The following is a 16,606-nucleotide window of genomic DNA, read 5'->3' as shown; positions in this document are numbered from 1 at the left end:
ATCCATGGTTGCCACGCTCACAGTCAAGTTGCTGAATCTATTGCAGTGTGTGGATAAGCAGACATGACTTTTGTTTGGTTTGGTCATTTATATTCTCGTGGGTAGAAACTTGAGTGACTTATCCATGGTTGCCACTCCCATGCCCACGGTCGAGTTGCTGAAGCTATTGCAGTGTGTGGATAAGCAAACATAACTTTTGGTTGGTTTGGTCATTTATATCCTCGTGGGTAGGAACTTGAGTGACTTATCCATGGTTGCCACTCAAATGCCCACAGTCAAGTTGCTGAAACTATTGCAGTGTGTAGATTAGCAGACATGACTTAACACACATATGGGTAAACCATTAGTGATTAAATTCAAACGCTGACAAGTTTGACATACCTTATGCCTGTTATAATCATTTCAACAACTGCAGTAATTGAACCAACATTGCGAACACTTAATCGTCCTTTGTTTCTATACATTCAGAAGTAAATGTTTAACAAGCGGAGTAAAGCAATTAGCTAGACACGCAGTTATAGCATGAGTTAGGTAAATGAACGTGAAGTGTAATAAGTTATACTGGCTGCTACTGTGTATGTAGCGTACCTGGGATGTTACACCACCATGAATAAAAAGAAGTTGGACAGCTCTCAGGTAAGCATTTTGAAATTGATATTTATTTAAAGCGTATTTTAACGACTGTCGTTTTCCGGTTGATTGTGTAACTTATGGTGGGTGTAGAATGTATATTTGGTATAGCACGCTTTTTATTTGATGTTTTATAATTTGCGACAGTCGTTGCATGGGTGTTCTGTTTCATATACACCTCGTTCCCGCTTAAATTTATGAGCGAATATTTTTGTCTTTATAAATGATTGGCGTTCCAGACAACACATTAGTGACTCCATAAACTCACGTTATATTCCACAGATGGTGACGAGGTACGCCTTGATCCCAGCCATTCTTTGTCCAGTATGTTTTATCTTTCCGTACGGATACAGTATCGGTACGACCAACTCAGTGGCAGAACCTGTGATGGAGTTTTATAACCAGTCGCATATGGTAAGTGCAGTGGGGTGGGGGGAGATGGTACACCTTTTTGTACCATTTTCCCGTCCCATTTAGTAGTAAACAAAGAACATTCAAAAAATTATAGATCTGTATTTATGGAACTCCCATAGAACGTTGTTAATTGTTTAAAACACGAGCAGGATATTTGGATATTATGTGCCTAAGATGTCCCACATATATATACATCTTGTGCCCGCTTACGAGTAGCGACTATCGTTAACCGTGAGGATAAAACAAGTTTCATCCCTACAACAATCACCAACAAAGTTACATACACGGTCACTCGTAAGCGGGAACGAGGTGTATATGAAACAAAACATCCGTAACGACTGTTGTTGCCCCGCCATGCGAGAACAAATAAGCTACATAGGTGTACATTCATTCGTTCCTACAAAAGTCGTGATACCTTACCAACTGCACAGGAAAGATATGGAAACCCACTAAGCATTGAAACGGAGGAACTTCTGTGGGTTTTGACGGAAACTTTCTTCCCGCTAGGCGGCGTCTTCGGCTCAATGCTGGTGCGGCCATTATTGTCACGACTTGGACCTAGGAAAAGTATGATATACACTCAGGTAAAAACGTTAAATATAAGGGAGTTAGTAAGTGTAAAAAATTCCGCAAATCTGACCCTGATCTGGTGCTCATAGAGTTGGACGATTCTTGTGTAAAGAAATACAGTAAGAATCTGGTGCTACGAAAACGTAACTGACAAAAATGAAGTCCAATTAATTGTATAATAATAAAAGATACAATTCCTTTATAAACGCCTTGACATTTTTAGGTTTATAGTGTACCAACTTTGCCCTACATCCCACGTCCCATGCTGGCGTGATGCCTCACTGTAGGACCTCATTCGTATAGAATGTGCATATACAATATCGGGGTAATGGGCCGAATCTGGCCTAAATTTCAGCTCCAGGACCTCACGCACAAAGAATATAAGCGTCTACATCACTTATTGTAATGGTACAAACCTAACTAATCTGTTAATAACCATGGATCTTATGCCACAGCATTGGCCGCGGTTTGAACTCAGAACCAAACTTTGTTTAAACTGTAAGAAAATATTTGCGGAACAGTTTAGGTTTGACTTTGAACCCGTGCGACCACCGTGAGTATATATTAGGGTGGCGTGGGTGTTTAATTAATGGTTAAATGGCATTTACTTTTCCTTGTGGCCTGACAGTATAATTTTTGGGCTTGTATTTTATATGGGTGAGGTTCAACGGCGATACACGGTAAGGGGGATCTGGGATTTTGACCAGAGTTGGTCCATTACCCCAACATTGTATATGCACATTCTATATGAGAGAAGTCCTACAGTAAGGCATGCCAGCATAGGACCTGCGATTTAGGGCAAAGTAGGCACGACAGTCTTTGTAAAAGGCCAATATTTAAAACACAGGCAGATTATTAGGAGTTTGAACTTTTAGAATTTAAAACTGCTTTTATTACAGATCCTTTCAATAATATCAACTTTGCTGACGTCACTATCGGTTCTTATGAGGTCATACGAGGCAATTATTATTGGCAGATTTTTCCTGGGAGCTTACTGCTCAATAGGAATTGGTACGTTGTGCTCACTGTCATAACATGGGTGTCTTCTTATACACCAAACACAAATGGTGTATTCATACACCTCATGCTCACTGTCGAGTTATAACATGGGTGTCTGCTTATACACCAAACACACATGGTGTATTTATACACCTTATGCTCATTGTCGAGTTACAACATGGGTGTCTTTTTGTAGAGCAGACACACATGGTGTATTCATATAGTAGAGTGGGGTAAGATAGGACACTATTTCATTCGATTTTCTCGTCCCATTCGGTTGTTAACAAAGAAGTTCAAAGACTTTAAAACCGTATCATCACGACTCTCGTAGACAGTTTTTAATTGTTTTAAATACGAACAGGATATTTAGATATTATGCGCTAAAAGTGTCCCATCTTCCCCTAACCCACTATACACCTCATGCTCAAACCAAACACACAAGTATTTATAAACCCCATACTCACTATTTCGCACCAAATTATTTGAACTTTATTTTCACAGGAATTGGGCCAATTTACGTTTCAGAGATTTCGTCCCCTGTTGTGCGGGGACCAGTGGGGGGAATGTTCGGCGTAGCGATTGGTATTGGGACCGTGGTTGGAAATGCTCTCGGTCTAAAAGAGGTGTAGTAACGTAAACTGGTGTTGTTGATAAAGTGTGGGGTAATGGCCCAAGCGAATAAATAAATTCAACTCATTTATCCTTGCATGGCGGACAACAACAGTCGTTATAACACGGGATGTTCGGTTCCATACACCTCATGCTTGCTTACGAGTTACCACGTATGTAACTTTATCAGTAATTGTCCGTGTGTATGGCTGATAATTTGGACAACCCATTAGTGACAACTGGGTTAAAGAAATTGCCGTTAAGGACACATTTTCCCATGAAAGTGACCAATATCGATAAATAGTTTTAACAAGTACAATTAGTCATAATAAATCAAATATTTGCACATGGGGTAGATTGGAATTGCCCGCTCTATTTCGGTAATTGTAAACATTATGTTGGCGGTAGTGTAAGTTGTGCATACAATCTCACAACGAGCCTCACGTGTTGTTGTGGCAGTGTGTGGGTAAGCAGACATGACCTTTGGTTGGTTTGGTCATTTATATCCTTGTTGGTGGGAACTTAGGTGACTTATCCATGGTTGCCACTCCCATGCCCACAGTCGAGTTGCTGAAACTATTGCAGTGTGTGGATAAGCAGACATGACTTTTGATTGGTTTGGTCATTTATATGCTTGTTGGTGGGAACTTGAGTGACTTAACCATGGTTGGCACTCCCGTGCTCATTATAGATCCGAAATATAATTACGGCCCTTTTTCCACATAGGTGTTGGGAACAAAATCCGGGTGGCCATATCTTTTCGCCCTCACTGTTGTTCCAACTCTTGTCTTTCTATCTTATATCAAATGGATCCCGGACAGCCCAAGGTGAGACTCGAACACGAAGGCTTTGGTTTTGGCCGTTTCGTTTATCATTCCAGAGTTATCCAAATCAGGCTCGTATACTGTAAGCCGTAAAAGTATAGGTTTAGCTCTGCGGCGCCGAGCTGTGGTGTTATAAATGTGTCTTGAGTGAATGAATGTAACTTATTTATCCTCGCATGGCGGGGCAATGATGGCCATTACAACACAGGTGTTCTGTTTCTTACACCTCGTGTCCGCCTATGAGTTACCATGTATGTAATTTTGAAGTAAATTATTTTACTAATGGCTAAAACTTTGGACAACCATTGGTGGCCACTGGGTTGGAGGAATTGCCCACGTATGCAGCTATATCTGCTGTTATATTCAGATACACACTTATGACGTGTAAGGACGAAGCAATGACGCGTCACATCCTCACCAAGTTACGAGGAACTGATGACGTAGACAAAGAACTTGATGATCTTAAAGTTTTAGCTGATGACGTCACGACAGTAAAGATCTTGACCGTGAAGCAGGTATGACGTCATGTGTATTGAGCTCTTCGGTTTGTTGAAACAATCACCCACAATTTTCCCTAAGTGGTAAGCGGGCACGAGGTGTATGAAACAAAACACCCTTGTTATAAAGACTGTCATAGCCCCACCGTGCGAGGATAAGTAAGTTACATACGTGGTATACCTTGTAAGCGCGCACGAGGTGCATGAAACAGAACACCCGTGTTATAACGACAGTCGTTGCCCCGCTATGCGAGGATAAATAAGTTACACGTGCTAACTCGTACACGAGGTGTATGAAACAAAACACCCTTGTTATAACGACTGTTGTTGTCCAACATGTATGAGGACAAATAAGTAGCATTATAGACAAGACACAGCTAAAGCGCCATTAAGATACAGTTCCATAATGAAACTTATTCAATATTTTAAATCTGTTTTGGATTCGTCTACATATTTATTGACGTCAGGTTCTGACGTCACGATCGTTGCGATGGCAACTAGCATGTACCACAGTCGTTCTTGCATCCGTACAACTGACCGGCATTAACGGAGTCCAGTTCAATCTTAACACCGTGTTTTTAACAGCTGGCATTCCACACTCTATAGTAAGCTATGTATCTCTGGGTGTCGTAGCAGCGCAAGTCGTTGTCGCTTCGACTTCGGTAAGTAACGGCTGTAGTTAGACAATGAATGCCTTTATATAGTAGTGTGGAAGACGGGACACCTTTAGCACATAATATCGAAATATACTGATCGTGTTTTAAACAATAAACAACAGTCCATGGGAGTCGTGAGGATACGGTATTATAATTCTTTGAATATTCTTTTGTTTAATGCCAAACTGGACGAGAAAGTAGAATGAAAAGGTGTCCCATCTTACCCCACCCTACTATATGTCTCTTGGGCAAGAATAATTTTGATTGCAACAGCGGCGCTGTTTAACTCTGATACTCTTTTCTGTTCCTTTTATCCATAGAGTGTTCCAACAACTATTGTTTTACTGTTCATTCCATTCTCTTCATTCTTTTATTAATATGATATTCGCTATCGTTTCCGAAGTGGCAAATAAGAAATTTTGTTCGTCGTCTCACTTTACAGAGTTTGGCTTCGGAACGATTTGGCCGCAGGACGCTCATATTGGTCGGGAACCTCATCATAGTGATGAGCACGATTCTGTACACCGTTTCCCTTGCTTTGTATGACCAAGCAGAATGGTTGTCGTATGTCAGTATTGTAGCAACGTTGGGTGAGTATATGACGTCACGAAATGACGTCATGATGCTAGTGGTACGTCATAAGCTGGTGGAAGACTAAAATGTGGAGTTGCTGAAGCTTTAGCGCATAATATCCAAATATTTTGATCGTGTTTTAGACAATTAACAACGGTCTATAGGAGTCGTGGAGATAGGGTTTTATAATTCCTTGAATGTTCTTTGTTTACTACCAAATGCCAAACGGGACAAGAAAATACAAATAGTCCCATCTTACCCCGCCCTGCATTATTTGCCGCATGTCCCATCTTACCCCACTTTACTTTATTTGTTGCAGGTTTTATTCTCGGCGTAAACATTGGTCCTGGCATTGTCGCGTACGTCATGGGGCCTGAGCTAAACAACCAATCAGCGCGTCCAGGAGTTATGACGGTGGCGGTGTTCTGCTTCTGGCTGTCGTTCACCATCGTTACTTTTGCTACGCCTTATATGTTTGTAAGTATGAGTATAAATGTTGGTATGGATGGTGGGAAACTAGGGGGCTGCGTTCGAATCCCGGCCAAGGTTGGAGAACCAAATAATACTCGTTTATATGACGTGTTACAGTGAGGCACGCCATGGGACCTGGGATTTAGGCCAGAGTTGGTCCATTATACCCCAACATTGTATATGCACATTCTATTCTGTATGGGTGAGGTCCTACAGTGAGGCACGCCATGGGACCTGGGGTTTAGACCAGAGTTGGCCTATTACCCCAACATTGTACATGCACATTCTATTCTGTATGGGTGAGGTCCTACAGTGAGGCACGCCATGGGACCTGGGGTTTAGACCAGAGTTGGCCTATTACCCCAACATTGTACATGCACATTCTATTCTGTATGGGTGAGGTCCTACAGTGAGGCACGCCATGGGACCTGGGGTTTAGGCCAGAGTTGGCCTATTACCCCAACATTGTATTCCCACATTCTTTTCTATAATGGTGAGGTTTTACAGTAAGGCAAGCCATGCGACGTGTAATATTTAGTGCCACAGTCGATCCATTTTCCAAACGCCCAGTATGCTACCGCATGAACTTACCAGATATTGAAGCCTGTCGCTTTCCCACGTACCAAAATAACCATGTTTTCCTTTAACAGTTATACCTCGGTTCCTACGTTCTGTTACCTTTTATGACGGTGGCGATCGCTACAGTGTTGTTCGTTTATAAATTTGTTCCGGAAACCAAAGGCAGAAGTATGGAGGAGATCGAAGACTTTTTTAAATCTGGCAACACTTCACGGAGGCCTTCAGCCATAGCGTTTGTCAACAGAAGTTTCAGTGAAAACGAAATCAACAATATTACTGTTTTATGAATGGAAACACTGACTTTTGGAGAAAAAAAACGTCTGTAAACACTGTAACAGTGTTAGATCTCAAAAGCAGACTTTAAACACAACATAGATTATTGATCTCATAGCTGGCAGCAGTAAATGCCGATTTTGCATTTGTTACACTGTTTCAAAATGGGTAATGGGCCAACTCTGGTCCAAATCCCAACTTCCCATAGTATGCCTCGCCATAGGACCTCACCCTTATAGAATAATGTTTTAAATATGGGTCTGTTTTATTTAACTTTACAATTGAATTCTATAAGCCCATGAAGACCCAAAGATTACAAAATTGTTTCTGCGCTAATTCACCTAACTGCTATTAATCTATCTATAGTTTTTATGTGACAATAAACGTTTATAGTTTGTGTGTCTGGTGTATAAGAAGACAACCATGTTATAACTCGACCGTGAGCATGAGGTGTATAAATACACCATGTGTGTCTGGTGTATAAAAAGACAGTAAGACACCCATGTTATAACTCGACATTGAGCATGGGGTGTATGAATACACCATGTGTGTCTGATGTATAAGAAGACACCCGTGTTATAACTCGACAGTAAGCATGAGGTGTATGTATACACCATATGTGTCTGGTGTATAAGAAGACACCCATGTTATAACTTAAAAGTGAGCATTAGTTTTGTTTATACCTTGTATTAAGCATCCCAAAGTATGTAAACAACATAGTAAGGAAGATCAATGTTGGTCCCATTTTAAGCGCAATATATTTACAAAAACAAGGGGACCATTACATAAGAAACAACACTAGTAAACTAACTTTTTTAGAAATAAAACAAATAAAATTTTCATGATTTTCGTCGAAAAATGTCACATTATAAATCTGTCATGTAAATTACACCTAAAATAGATTATTTTGTAACAAAGGAAATATAAAACTGGAATGTGACATCATAATTTTGAATAAACTACATTATTATTGGGGTAAATGTAAAGCAGTAAACCGAAATTTAAAAATTTCGCCTCAAAAATGAATTTTCAAAGTAAAATAACTTATTAGTGATAAATTTTGTGCTGAAACTTAAACACAACACCCAGAGTGTTGAGTGACTAAACCACACAGAGTGCTTGTACCTTTTTCTAATTTCTAGTTTTATGTTGGTTCTCTCTCACTCTTGCAAGGTCCTTTTTCATCTTGTCATACCACTTCTGTAGAGAAGTATTCTCAGCAACCAATTGCTGATATTCGACGTTAAGTCGATCGTCCTCGCTTTTCTCTCGCTCATCATCAGCGAGACCCAACCTCAGTTGCTCCCCTCGCTGTTTAAGCAAAGCTATTTCCGTCTGTTGAATGCATTTGTTAGTATAGTGAATGAATGATTAACGTATATAATATAACTTATTTATCCACGCATAGCAGGGCAACGACAGTCGTTATAACACGGTGTTCTGTTTCAAACACCTCGCGCCCGCTTACGAGTTACCATGTATGCATGTCACGCTGTAGGACCTCAGTAACCACGCCCATATAATACAGTGGTTCCCAACACACCAACCATGGCTCATATTAATAATGTAACTAACTTTATCCATCATGACCGAAAAACGACAGTCGTAAAAACACAGGTTTAACACCTCTTGCCAGCTTACGAGTTACCATGTATGTTACTTAATGGGATTTTTTTTATGTATGGCTGATAATTTTGACAATCCACCAGTGACCACTAGGTTGGAGCAATTACCGTTAGGTGTCTTTCCCAAGGACACATATGCCCACAATGGTAGCAGCGTCGAGCCTTGAACCTATTACCTCTGGGTTACAGGCAGGCGCGCTAAACACTATGCCAATGCCCAGAATGCATGCCTCATTACCTGAACCCTTAAATAATCCTCAGCCAGCATACAGTGTTGTTGATGTATCGCCATCGACTCTTTGGACGACGTAGATGGAGGTAACGGCTGAAGATGGAGCTCCAATGTAATGTATGCTCGTGGAAGGGAATCACATTGTGAGTCAGAACCTGGGTGTTGTGGTACATATATGTTAGCAGTTAGCACATGAGTGTAATTGTTAGTAAACCACTAATGGGTTTTCCAAATTGTCAGCCATACAATATAAAAAAGTGAATAAAAAGCCAGTAAATGGTTGGCATGGTTGTGGTTGGTGGTAAATATAAGTAGTGTTATAAACACAGAGTTCCGTTGCAGGTGCCAAACCTGGTACATTGGTCTTTATAACACAGGTGTTCTGTTCCATTCTTGTGCCGCTTCGCTTACGTTACCACATATGTAACTTGTTAATCCTTGCATGGCGGGGCAACGACAGTCGTTATAACACGGGTGGTCTGTTTTATACACCCCGTGCCTGCTTACCAGTTACCTACCATGCATGATACTTTGTGGGCTATTACTTCCCCTAATTTTACTAAAATTTTAAAGAACAAACTAAGAAATTAACAACCTGATGATAATTGGTGCCTTGGGTCGTAGAAGCTTTGAATGTGGTTGGTGTATGATACAGGTCGGTTGTTCGTTGGGGTGGTTTGGGGGGATGTGGGGCCAGGGGGAATACCCGGCGTTGGTAGGGGCGGGCTGGGGCCAAGGGGAACCACCACCGATATGGGTGAGGGGTTACCGGAACGAACACGTTTAAGGACTTGTCTGTAAAAAGAGGGTTATAAAAAAAGGGTTCACGGAGGAAAAAACAAATAATAAAAGGGTTTCCGGGACGTTTTGTTTGGAATTAATTATGGCCTTTTAATAAGATAAATACGTCACAATATTGATAATATATTGGGGGCATTTTTAAAAGAATAATAGGGGTTGTTTGTAAACACTCACTTGGCGGGGGAAGGACTTCCTGATCGTGACCCGATAGGAGTACGAGGTGGAGTGATTGTAGTTTGCTCAAATTCTGCGATCAAGTCTTGAGAAGATCGACGCCGGGATTCACACTTTGTAACTTTTGATAAAGCTGAGAAATAATGGCTGTTATTAGAGGTGAATGCACATTATGACATCATAATAATGTTAAATTTTTGTATAAATGTAGGCTGTTTTTGCCAGGCATATTATTTAGTCTATTGGTGCTTTTGTGGTAGGCATCATATTTACCAATAATATTTATCTTTTTTGTTTTGGCAAAAAAAAAACATATTAATTGAAAAAAGAAAAGAAGAGAATTACCGCTAAACCAGTCATTTTAATTCTATGAACGAAACATATCTACTACAAGTTATATTAGTAGACTACCAAACAATTGTGCAGAAATAATTCGTAATTAATATTATAATGGCTTGTGCTGCTGAATTGTGGGCAATGGCTGGAAATAATCAAGTTGAACAAACTACTTTATATTTTAGGATAAGAGTTAACCCATTACTCTAAACCTAAGTTAGGTTAAATAAGCAATGGCAAGATTCTAATTTGTGCCAGAGTTTGCCCATTACCCCAACATTGTATATGCACATTCTATTCTATATGAGGAGGTCCTACAGTGAGGCATGCCATGGGACATGGGATTTAGGCCAGAGTTGGCCCATTATCCCAACATTGTATATGCACATTCTATTCTATATGAGGAGGTCCTACAGTGAGGCATGCTATGGAATCTGGGGTTTAGACCAGAGTTGACCCATTAACCCAACATTGTATATACACATTCTATTCTATATGAGGAGGTCCTACAGTGAGGCATGCCATGGGACCTGGGATGTGGGTATATTACCCCAACACCCAGTGTGCTATCACCAAAGTATATTCTAACCATAGTGTTCCACCCATAGAATAACTGAGGAGCTTAATACATTGGCATTGGAGTGGAAGAATCTGAGGCATGCTATTGGACTTAAGTTTTTGGTGAGAGTTGGCTCATTAATCCAGAATGCTAAGTTAAGACTTTGAAAATACATAAAAACTTACAATTATGTTTTAATTTAAATTGCAGAAGATCAAATCAAGACACTGTATTTTAACTGGTTTGCAAATCACTGCATTCTAATTAGTGTTGAGTAAAAATTAAACCAAACACCGATTAAAATAAAACAATTACGACAAATCAAAAAAACTAAACCACAATTATATATGAATGCAATATAGTGAATGTGAGGATACAAGCGTGGTGTGGCATATGAGCATTGTGTTGAAATCAGCTGTGTAAAGTTAGAATAGTTGGTTTTATCCCTACAATGGTAACAGACTTATACCTTCCAACTAGGATTAAATATTTGTTTAACAGGAATATACACTAAGCGGGGAATTGTAAATTCTCTGGTACTATAAGTTAGTTGAGATGACAAATATAGCAGGGTGGGGAAGATGGGACACCTTTAGCACATAATATCCGAATATTCTTAACCTGTTTTAAAAAATTAACAGCAGTCTATGGAAGTCGTGAGGATACAGTTTTATATTTCTTTGAATGTTCTTTGTTTAATACCAAATCGGACGAGATAATAGAGGTAAAAGGTGTCCAATCTTCCCCCACCCCCACTTTAACTCAATTTATTGTAATCTGGGTTTAAAAAGTGTCTTGCAACTACTGGAAACCGTTCCAGTGAGCTTAAAAAACTATAAGACCACCAACTAACTAACAAAATATTAATCTCTATAACTAAAACCCTTTAATTTGTGTTAGATTGAACTAAGCTCCGTCTACAGCTGCAATTACGCATCAATACCTCCATCTCTTATCGCATCAAATGGAATTTCTAATGTGTTTCCATAGGAAGAAGCCCGTCGATGGCCCTTCTTATACTTCTTGCCTTAGTAGGTTGGGTGGGTTGTAAAGATAGGTTTAAAATTGAAAGGCGTCACGATTTATTCAACTTTTATAAAAAAAAAAATATTCAAAATTTAATAAAAACTTTTTCAACAAAAAACTTTTTTATTAAAAATTGAACAAAATCTTATCTTTTAACTTTTTGAACAAAATCTAAAAAAACTTTATGGTGAAAGGCCATTTTTGAATTAGCAGAATCTGGGATGAGATTGTTAAAATATTCTAACTCATTCAATAAAGTTTAAATTTAAAAACCGTGACAAAGTCAAGTGATTGAAAAAGAATGTAACTTTAAAAAGACAGTAACTATAACCAGATTTTCAAACACAGTAATTATTTTCTGTAAAGAAGCTTAGGAAATAGTTTAGGAAGTTTTTCATTCCAAAAGAACTTTAAGAAGAGAAATGAGTATAATTGTAACTACAAGCATATAAGCTGAACAAAAAATTATATATTGGGTGATATAATGGAATACATAGTAAATGTTATGTATTTTCTACAAAAACTTCAGTCCTAATCTAACGGTGCACATTTCTGGGTGTTAGGGTATTGGGCCAAATCTGGCCTAAATCCCAGGTCCTTTACAAGGACTTCACCCATATAGAATAGAAACACTACACAGTGACTTTTTAAACACCATGTACATAAATTCATATATTACTTATATAAACACATATAGATACATTTACACCAAACCTTGTGGGTCAGGATTCTTCTGTGGGTCTGGTGTGTGGGATCTTGAACGAACTCGTGCATCTCCGGCGACATCCTGTGGTGGACGAATAAATTATAATCAACCAGGTGGTGGTGCACAAGATGCATGTTAAGTGTATGGAAAATCACAAATATATTATTATTAATTTCATATAAGTGTTTTAATAAAAAAATATCATTTTACCATTTTATAAACCCCTGGGTCATCTAATTTGCATACAATATAAAAAACACCAACTAATTTGCATACGATATAAAATCAACTAATTTGCATACAATTTAGGATCACTAATTTGCATACAACCCACCTGGGCCCGGGGATTCCCCAACACAGGGGAACACGATGCAGCTCGTACTTTACTAATGTTTGTCACGGTTGGGTGAATATTGTGCACAGATTTACGAACTGTATCGCTTATTGTGCCCATGTAACTTTCTCGAGTGCTGCAATGTGTGTTATAGGGTTATAATGAGGTAATTTAACTTATTTATTCTTGCATGGCGGGGCAACAATGGTCGTTAACATGGTGTTCTGTTTTATACACCTTGGGGGTACTTAGATAGTCGATAACATGGTGTTCTGTTTTATACACCTCGGGGGTACTTAGATAGTCGATAACATGGTGTTCTGTTTTATATACCTCGGGGGTACTTAGACAACCCATAAGAAACCATCATGTAAAAAAAACTTAAACCCACAAGAAAATATACAACTAAAAGCACCCACCTGTCAGTAATACTGGAGTCGTAACACGAACTACTCTCCGAACTTGGTATACTGTCACTATCGTGTAAGGGGAAGTTCAGGGGGGAATTCCCACCAGGGAAAAACTGCATAAGGTCGCTCATAGCAACGACTATTTCATCCATGCTCGGGCGTTCGTTTGGTTTCGCCGACCAACATCTTGGAATAAAACATAACAATAATTACACAAACAATGTAATAAAAGTAGTAGCTTTCCAAATAAAACTAATTATCTACAAAGTTACATACGTGGTAACTTATAAGCTAAACGAAGTGTATGACACAGAACACCGGTGTTATAACAACTGCTGTTGCCCGCCATGCGAAGATTAATAAGTTACATACGTGGTAACTTGTAAGCGGGCAGGTGTATGAAACAGAACACAGGACAAGCATATAAAATAGAATGTACATATACATTGTTGGGGTAATGGAACAACTCTGGTCTAAAACCTCCCTCAAACAAGGGCCAACCCACCCATATAGAATACAGCAATACATTCAACCCCCTACCTTGTCATGAGCGATTCCACTGGTTGTGGGCAACCTTGAATGAGGTCGGGTCGTGCCCCTGTATGAACTGCCCACATTATACGAAAGGCTGGCCCTCCAAGGTCATCAAATGGTTTGCGACGAGTTAATACCTGAGAGTTGGTTATAAAATATATATAAAATAGAATGTGCATTTACAGTGTTGAGGTAATGAGCCATCTCTTGTCTAAATCTCAGGTCCCATTGCAGGCCTCACCATAGGACCTCACCCATACAGAACAGAATATTATATTCACCTCCCAAAGGATAATTCCCCAACTGAAGACGTCACATTTCTCACTGTATTGGCAACCTTCAAACACCTCTGGTGCCATCCATGCTGCGGATCCCTGTCGCATAAATATAATAACTCCTTTAATAGTGTGTATAGTATCTATGGTATATATGCTTTGTTATATACATAGCTATTGACTTATTCATTGTTGGCACTACCATTCCCACAGTCAAGTTGCTGAAGCTATTTCAGTGTGTGGATAAGCAGTCATGACTTTTGGTTGGTTTGATCATTTATATCCTCATGGGTGGGAACTTGAGTGACTTATCCATGGTTGCCACTCCCATGCCAACAGTCAAGTTGCTGAAGCTATTTCAGTGTGCGGATAAGCAGTCATGACTTTTGGTTGGTTTGATCATTTATATCCTCATGGGTGGGAACTTGAGTGACTTATCCATGGTTTCCACTCCCATGCCCACAGTCGAGTTGCTGAAGCTATTGCAGTGTGGGGATAGGCAGACATGGATTTTGGTTGATTTGGTCATTTATATCCTCATGGGTGGGAACTTGAGTGACTTATCCATGGTTTCCACTCCCATGCCCACAGTCGAGTTGCTGAAGCTATTGTAGTGTGTGGATAAGCAGTTATGACTTTTGGTTGGTTAGGTTATATATATTCAATAACTTATTCATGTCATAAAACTAATATACCCAATAGACCACTAACCTTATTATTAGTCATATGCGTATGCTGGTCACATGCTGTGCCAAAGTCACAGATTTTTAAAACAGTTCCATTATTCGTCAATAATAAGCTGAAAAAACAATGAGATAAATTTAAATTGATGGGGTTACTATCCAACAAGCTACTGTCTTAAGGCATACCAACGAGAAATCAAAAATTGTTTAGACTATTAGACTCATAGACATGCTCAAATGTGACACAAAGTTACTGAAAAATCATGTAAAATAAACTACCATGAAAATAGAAAACAAATTTGGAACCCATATTCACGAACGCTAAGATGATTTTTTTGTTGATCATCCTTTAGTTAAAAACACTATGTACATAATGAGTTTTAATCATGCTTTGCAGTTTTTTTGTAACATTTTTATTTGGCATGGAATTTCCAGTAGAAAAATTATACACCATTAACCTTACAGTTACTTACTTTGGCGGTTTAAGGTCCCTGTGTATGAGTGCTTTAGGTTTCATATTATGAAGGTATTGTACACCAGTAGCACATTGCAAACACCAGCTCATGGCATGACCTGATGTGTAATGGGGTTGGTTCCCTGGACCATGTAATACTGTGGGGTAAGATGGGAATTAAACAAGTTAGTGATTAAATAGTAATTTACATCCTTGTTGTACTATTGTGGGCGTATGTATCCTTGGGAAAGATACTTAACGGCAATTGCTCCAACCCAGTGGTCACTAATGGATTGTCCAAATTATCATCCACTCATAAAAAAAAATTCAAAAAATAAAGTAAGTTATATTCATTCTTTATTCATTCATCTTTTCATGGTTCGTGGCTTTCAGAAACACTCAACACCCGTGGCCCCCGCTCCATCAATAAAATAACCTACATTCATTTTACTCTGTTGACATATGTTACTTTTTATTACCACTTTGCAGCAATTGGCTTAAAAAACTGATATAGTGGGTAAAGTTTTTTCTCTTTCTCATTATTATTAAACTATATAGGAGCATATTTATATAAATAGTCAATACATGCACACATGGGCTTTATAGTAATATTGAACTTACAATTATACAGTGATCCACACTCTGCAAACTCCATAACAAGTGACACGGGGTTCCGGCACGCTCCGTACAATCGTATGATGTTTGGGTGACAAACTCTCGATAACTGACGTAACTCGGTCATGAACGCAATACGCTCAGATTCTGATTCAATCATCTTTACAGCAACTTGAATGTTGCGCCATATCGCTAAGTAAACAACCCCGAACGAACCCTTGCCCACCACCTGCGTAGAATTTATTAGACGATAATTGAAGCTAGCCATATTTTGTTACTGTTAGTATTGTTTTCGTTATTTTAGCATTAAAACCATTACATCGTAGATGATATTTGAACATAGCCAAGTGAGTTTCCGCAGCATGGCACACCATGGGTCCTAAGATTCAGGTGAGGATTGGGCCTAACACCAGGGTTTTGTTACTTTTAGTATTGTTTTCGTTTTTAGCAATATAATTATATCTTGAAGTAATATTAAAACTAAAGCTTCTCTTTAAGTTTGCTTTCACAGAGAAATATGATTATTAACAAATCGTAGTCTTAATAATTGATAGCATTTTAAATCACCTCCTTCAGTTCCATTTCATTATAATCGATTTCCTCGATAAACCCCGGGTGTCGTTCTATCACAGGGGTGACCGCTGCCATGACGACAGTTGTCGTAGCAACAAGTTATCCAATCAGAGTTCAGCCAAGTCACACCACTACTTGCATAGCGCCCATGAGGAAACAAACTTCACTTAAAAG

At 39.1% G+C, this 16,606-nt stretch overlaps 2 protein-coding genes across 4 annotated transcripts; one reads left to right on the top strand and one right to left on the bottom strand.

Annotated features, from left to right (window-relative positions):
- Positions 1–441: 441 nt before the first annotated feature.
- Positions 442–7,494, top strand: LOC149735105 (solute carrier family 2, facilitated glucose transporter member 5-like). 2 transcript variants are annotated; one of them, XM_089879786.1, is made up of 11 exons: positions 442–636; positions 913–1,044; positions 1,476–1,628; positions 2,514–2,625; positions 3,115–3,236; positions 3,949–4,049; positions 4,414–4,561; positions 5,011–5,205; positions 5,642–5,789; positions 6,092–6,249; positions 6,894–7,494. In XM_089879786.1, exons 1-11 carry the CDS (start codon positions 607–609, stop codon positions 7,107–7,109), a joined length of 1,515 nt encoding a protein of 504 aa, XP_089735912.1. In that variant the 5' UTR covers positions 442–606; the 3' UTR covers positions 7,110–7,494. The 2 variants fall into 2 exon arrangements, with proteins under 2 accessions (XP_089735912.1, XP_089735913.1); XM_089879787.1 differs by lacking the exon at positions 913–1,044.
- Positions 7,495–7,762: 268 nt separating this feature from the next.
- Positions 7,763–16,598, bottom strand: LOC149735104 (mitogen-activated protein kinase kinase kinase 7-like). Of its 2 annotated transcripts, XM_089879771.1 has the most exons (14): positions 16,427–16,598; positions 15,866–16,088; positions 15,264–15,402; positions 14,819–14,906; positions 14,114–14,206; positions 13,839–13,969; positions 13,308–13,484; positions 12,889–13,024; positions 12,563–12,635; positions 11,766–11,849; positions 9,928–10,060; positions 9,548–9,747; positions 8,959–9,107; positions 7,763–8,430 (listed from the first exon to the last, which is right to left on the bottom strand). In XM_089879771.1, exons 1-14 carry the CDS (start codon positions 16,505–16,507, stop codon positions 8,227–8,229), a joined length of 1,911 nt encoding a protein of 636 aa, XP_089735897.1. In that variant the 5' UTR covers positions 16,508–16,598; the 3' UTR covers positions 7,763–8,226. The 2 variants fall into 2 exon arrangements, with proteins under 2 accessions (XP_089735897.1, XP_089735898.1); XM_089879772.1 differs by lacking the exon at positions 11,766–11,849.
- Between the last annotated feature and the right edge of the window lie 8 nt (positions 16,599–16,606).

Source organism: Ciona robusta, chromosome 6, assembly GCF_009617815.1.
Source record: "Ciona robusta chromosome 6, ASM961781v2".
Lineage (NCBI taxonomy): Eukaryota > Metazoa > Chordata > Ascidiacea > Phlebobranchia > Cionidae > Ciona > Ciona robusta.
This window is presented reverse-complemented; position numbering and strand designations above follow the sequence as displayed.

Coding starts and splice junctions, on each gene's coding strand:
- LOC149735104 (XM_089879771.1), bottom strand. CDS start 16,507: ATGGCAGCGGTCACCCCTGTGATAGAACGACACCCGGGGTTTATCGAG. Junction 16,089..16,426: donor ATGAAATGGAACTGAAGGAG/GTGATTTAAAAT, acceptor AATTCTACGCAG/GTGGTGGGCAAGGGTTCGTT. Junction 13,025..13,307: donor GACTCCAGTATTACTGACAG/GTGGGTGCTTTT, acceptor CACACATTGCAG/CACTCGAGAAAGTTACATGG.
- LOC149735105 (XM_089879786.1), top strand. CDS start 607: ATGAATAAAAAGAAGTTGGACAGCTCTCAG. Junction 2,626..3,114: donor TTACTGCTCAATAGGAATTG/GTACGTTGTGCT, acceptor TTATTTTCACAG/GAATTGGGCCAATTTACGTT. Junction 6,250..6,893: donor TTGCTACGCCTTATATGTTT/GTAAGTATGAGT, acceptor TTCCTTTAACAG/TTATACCTCGGTTCCTACGT.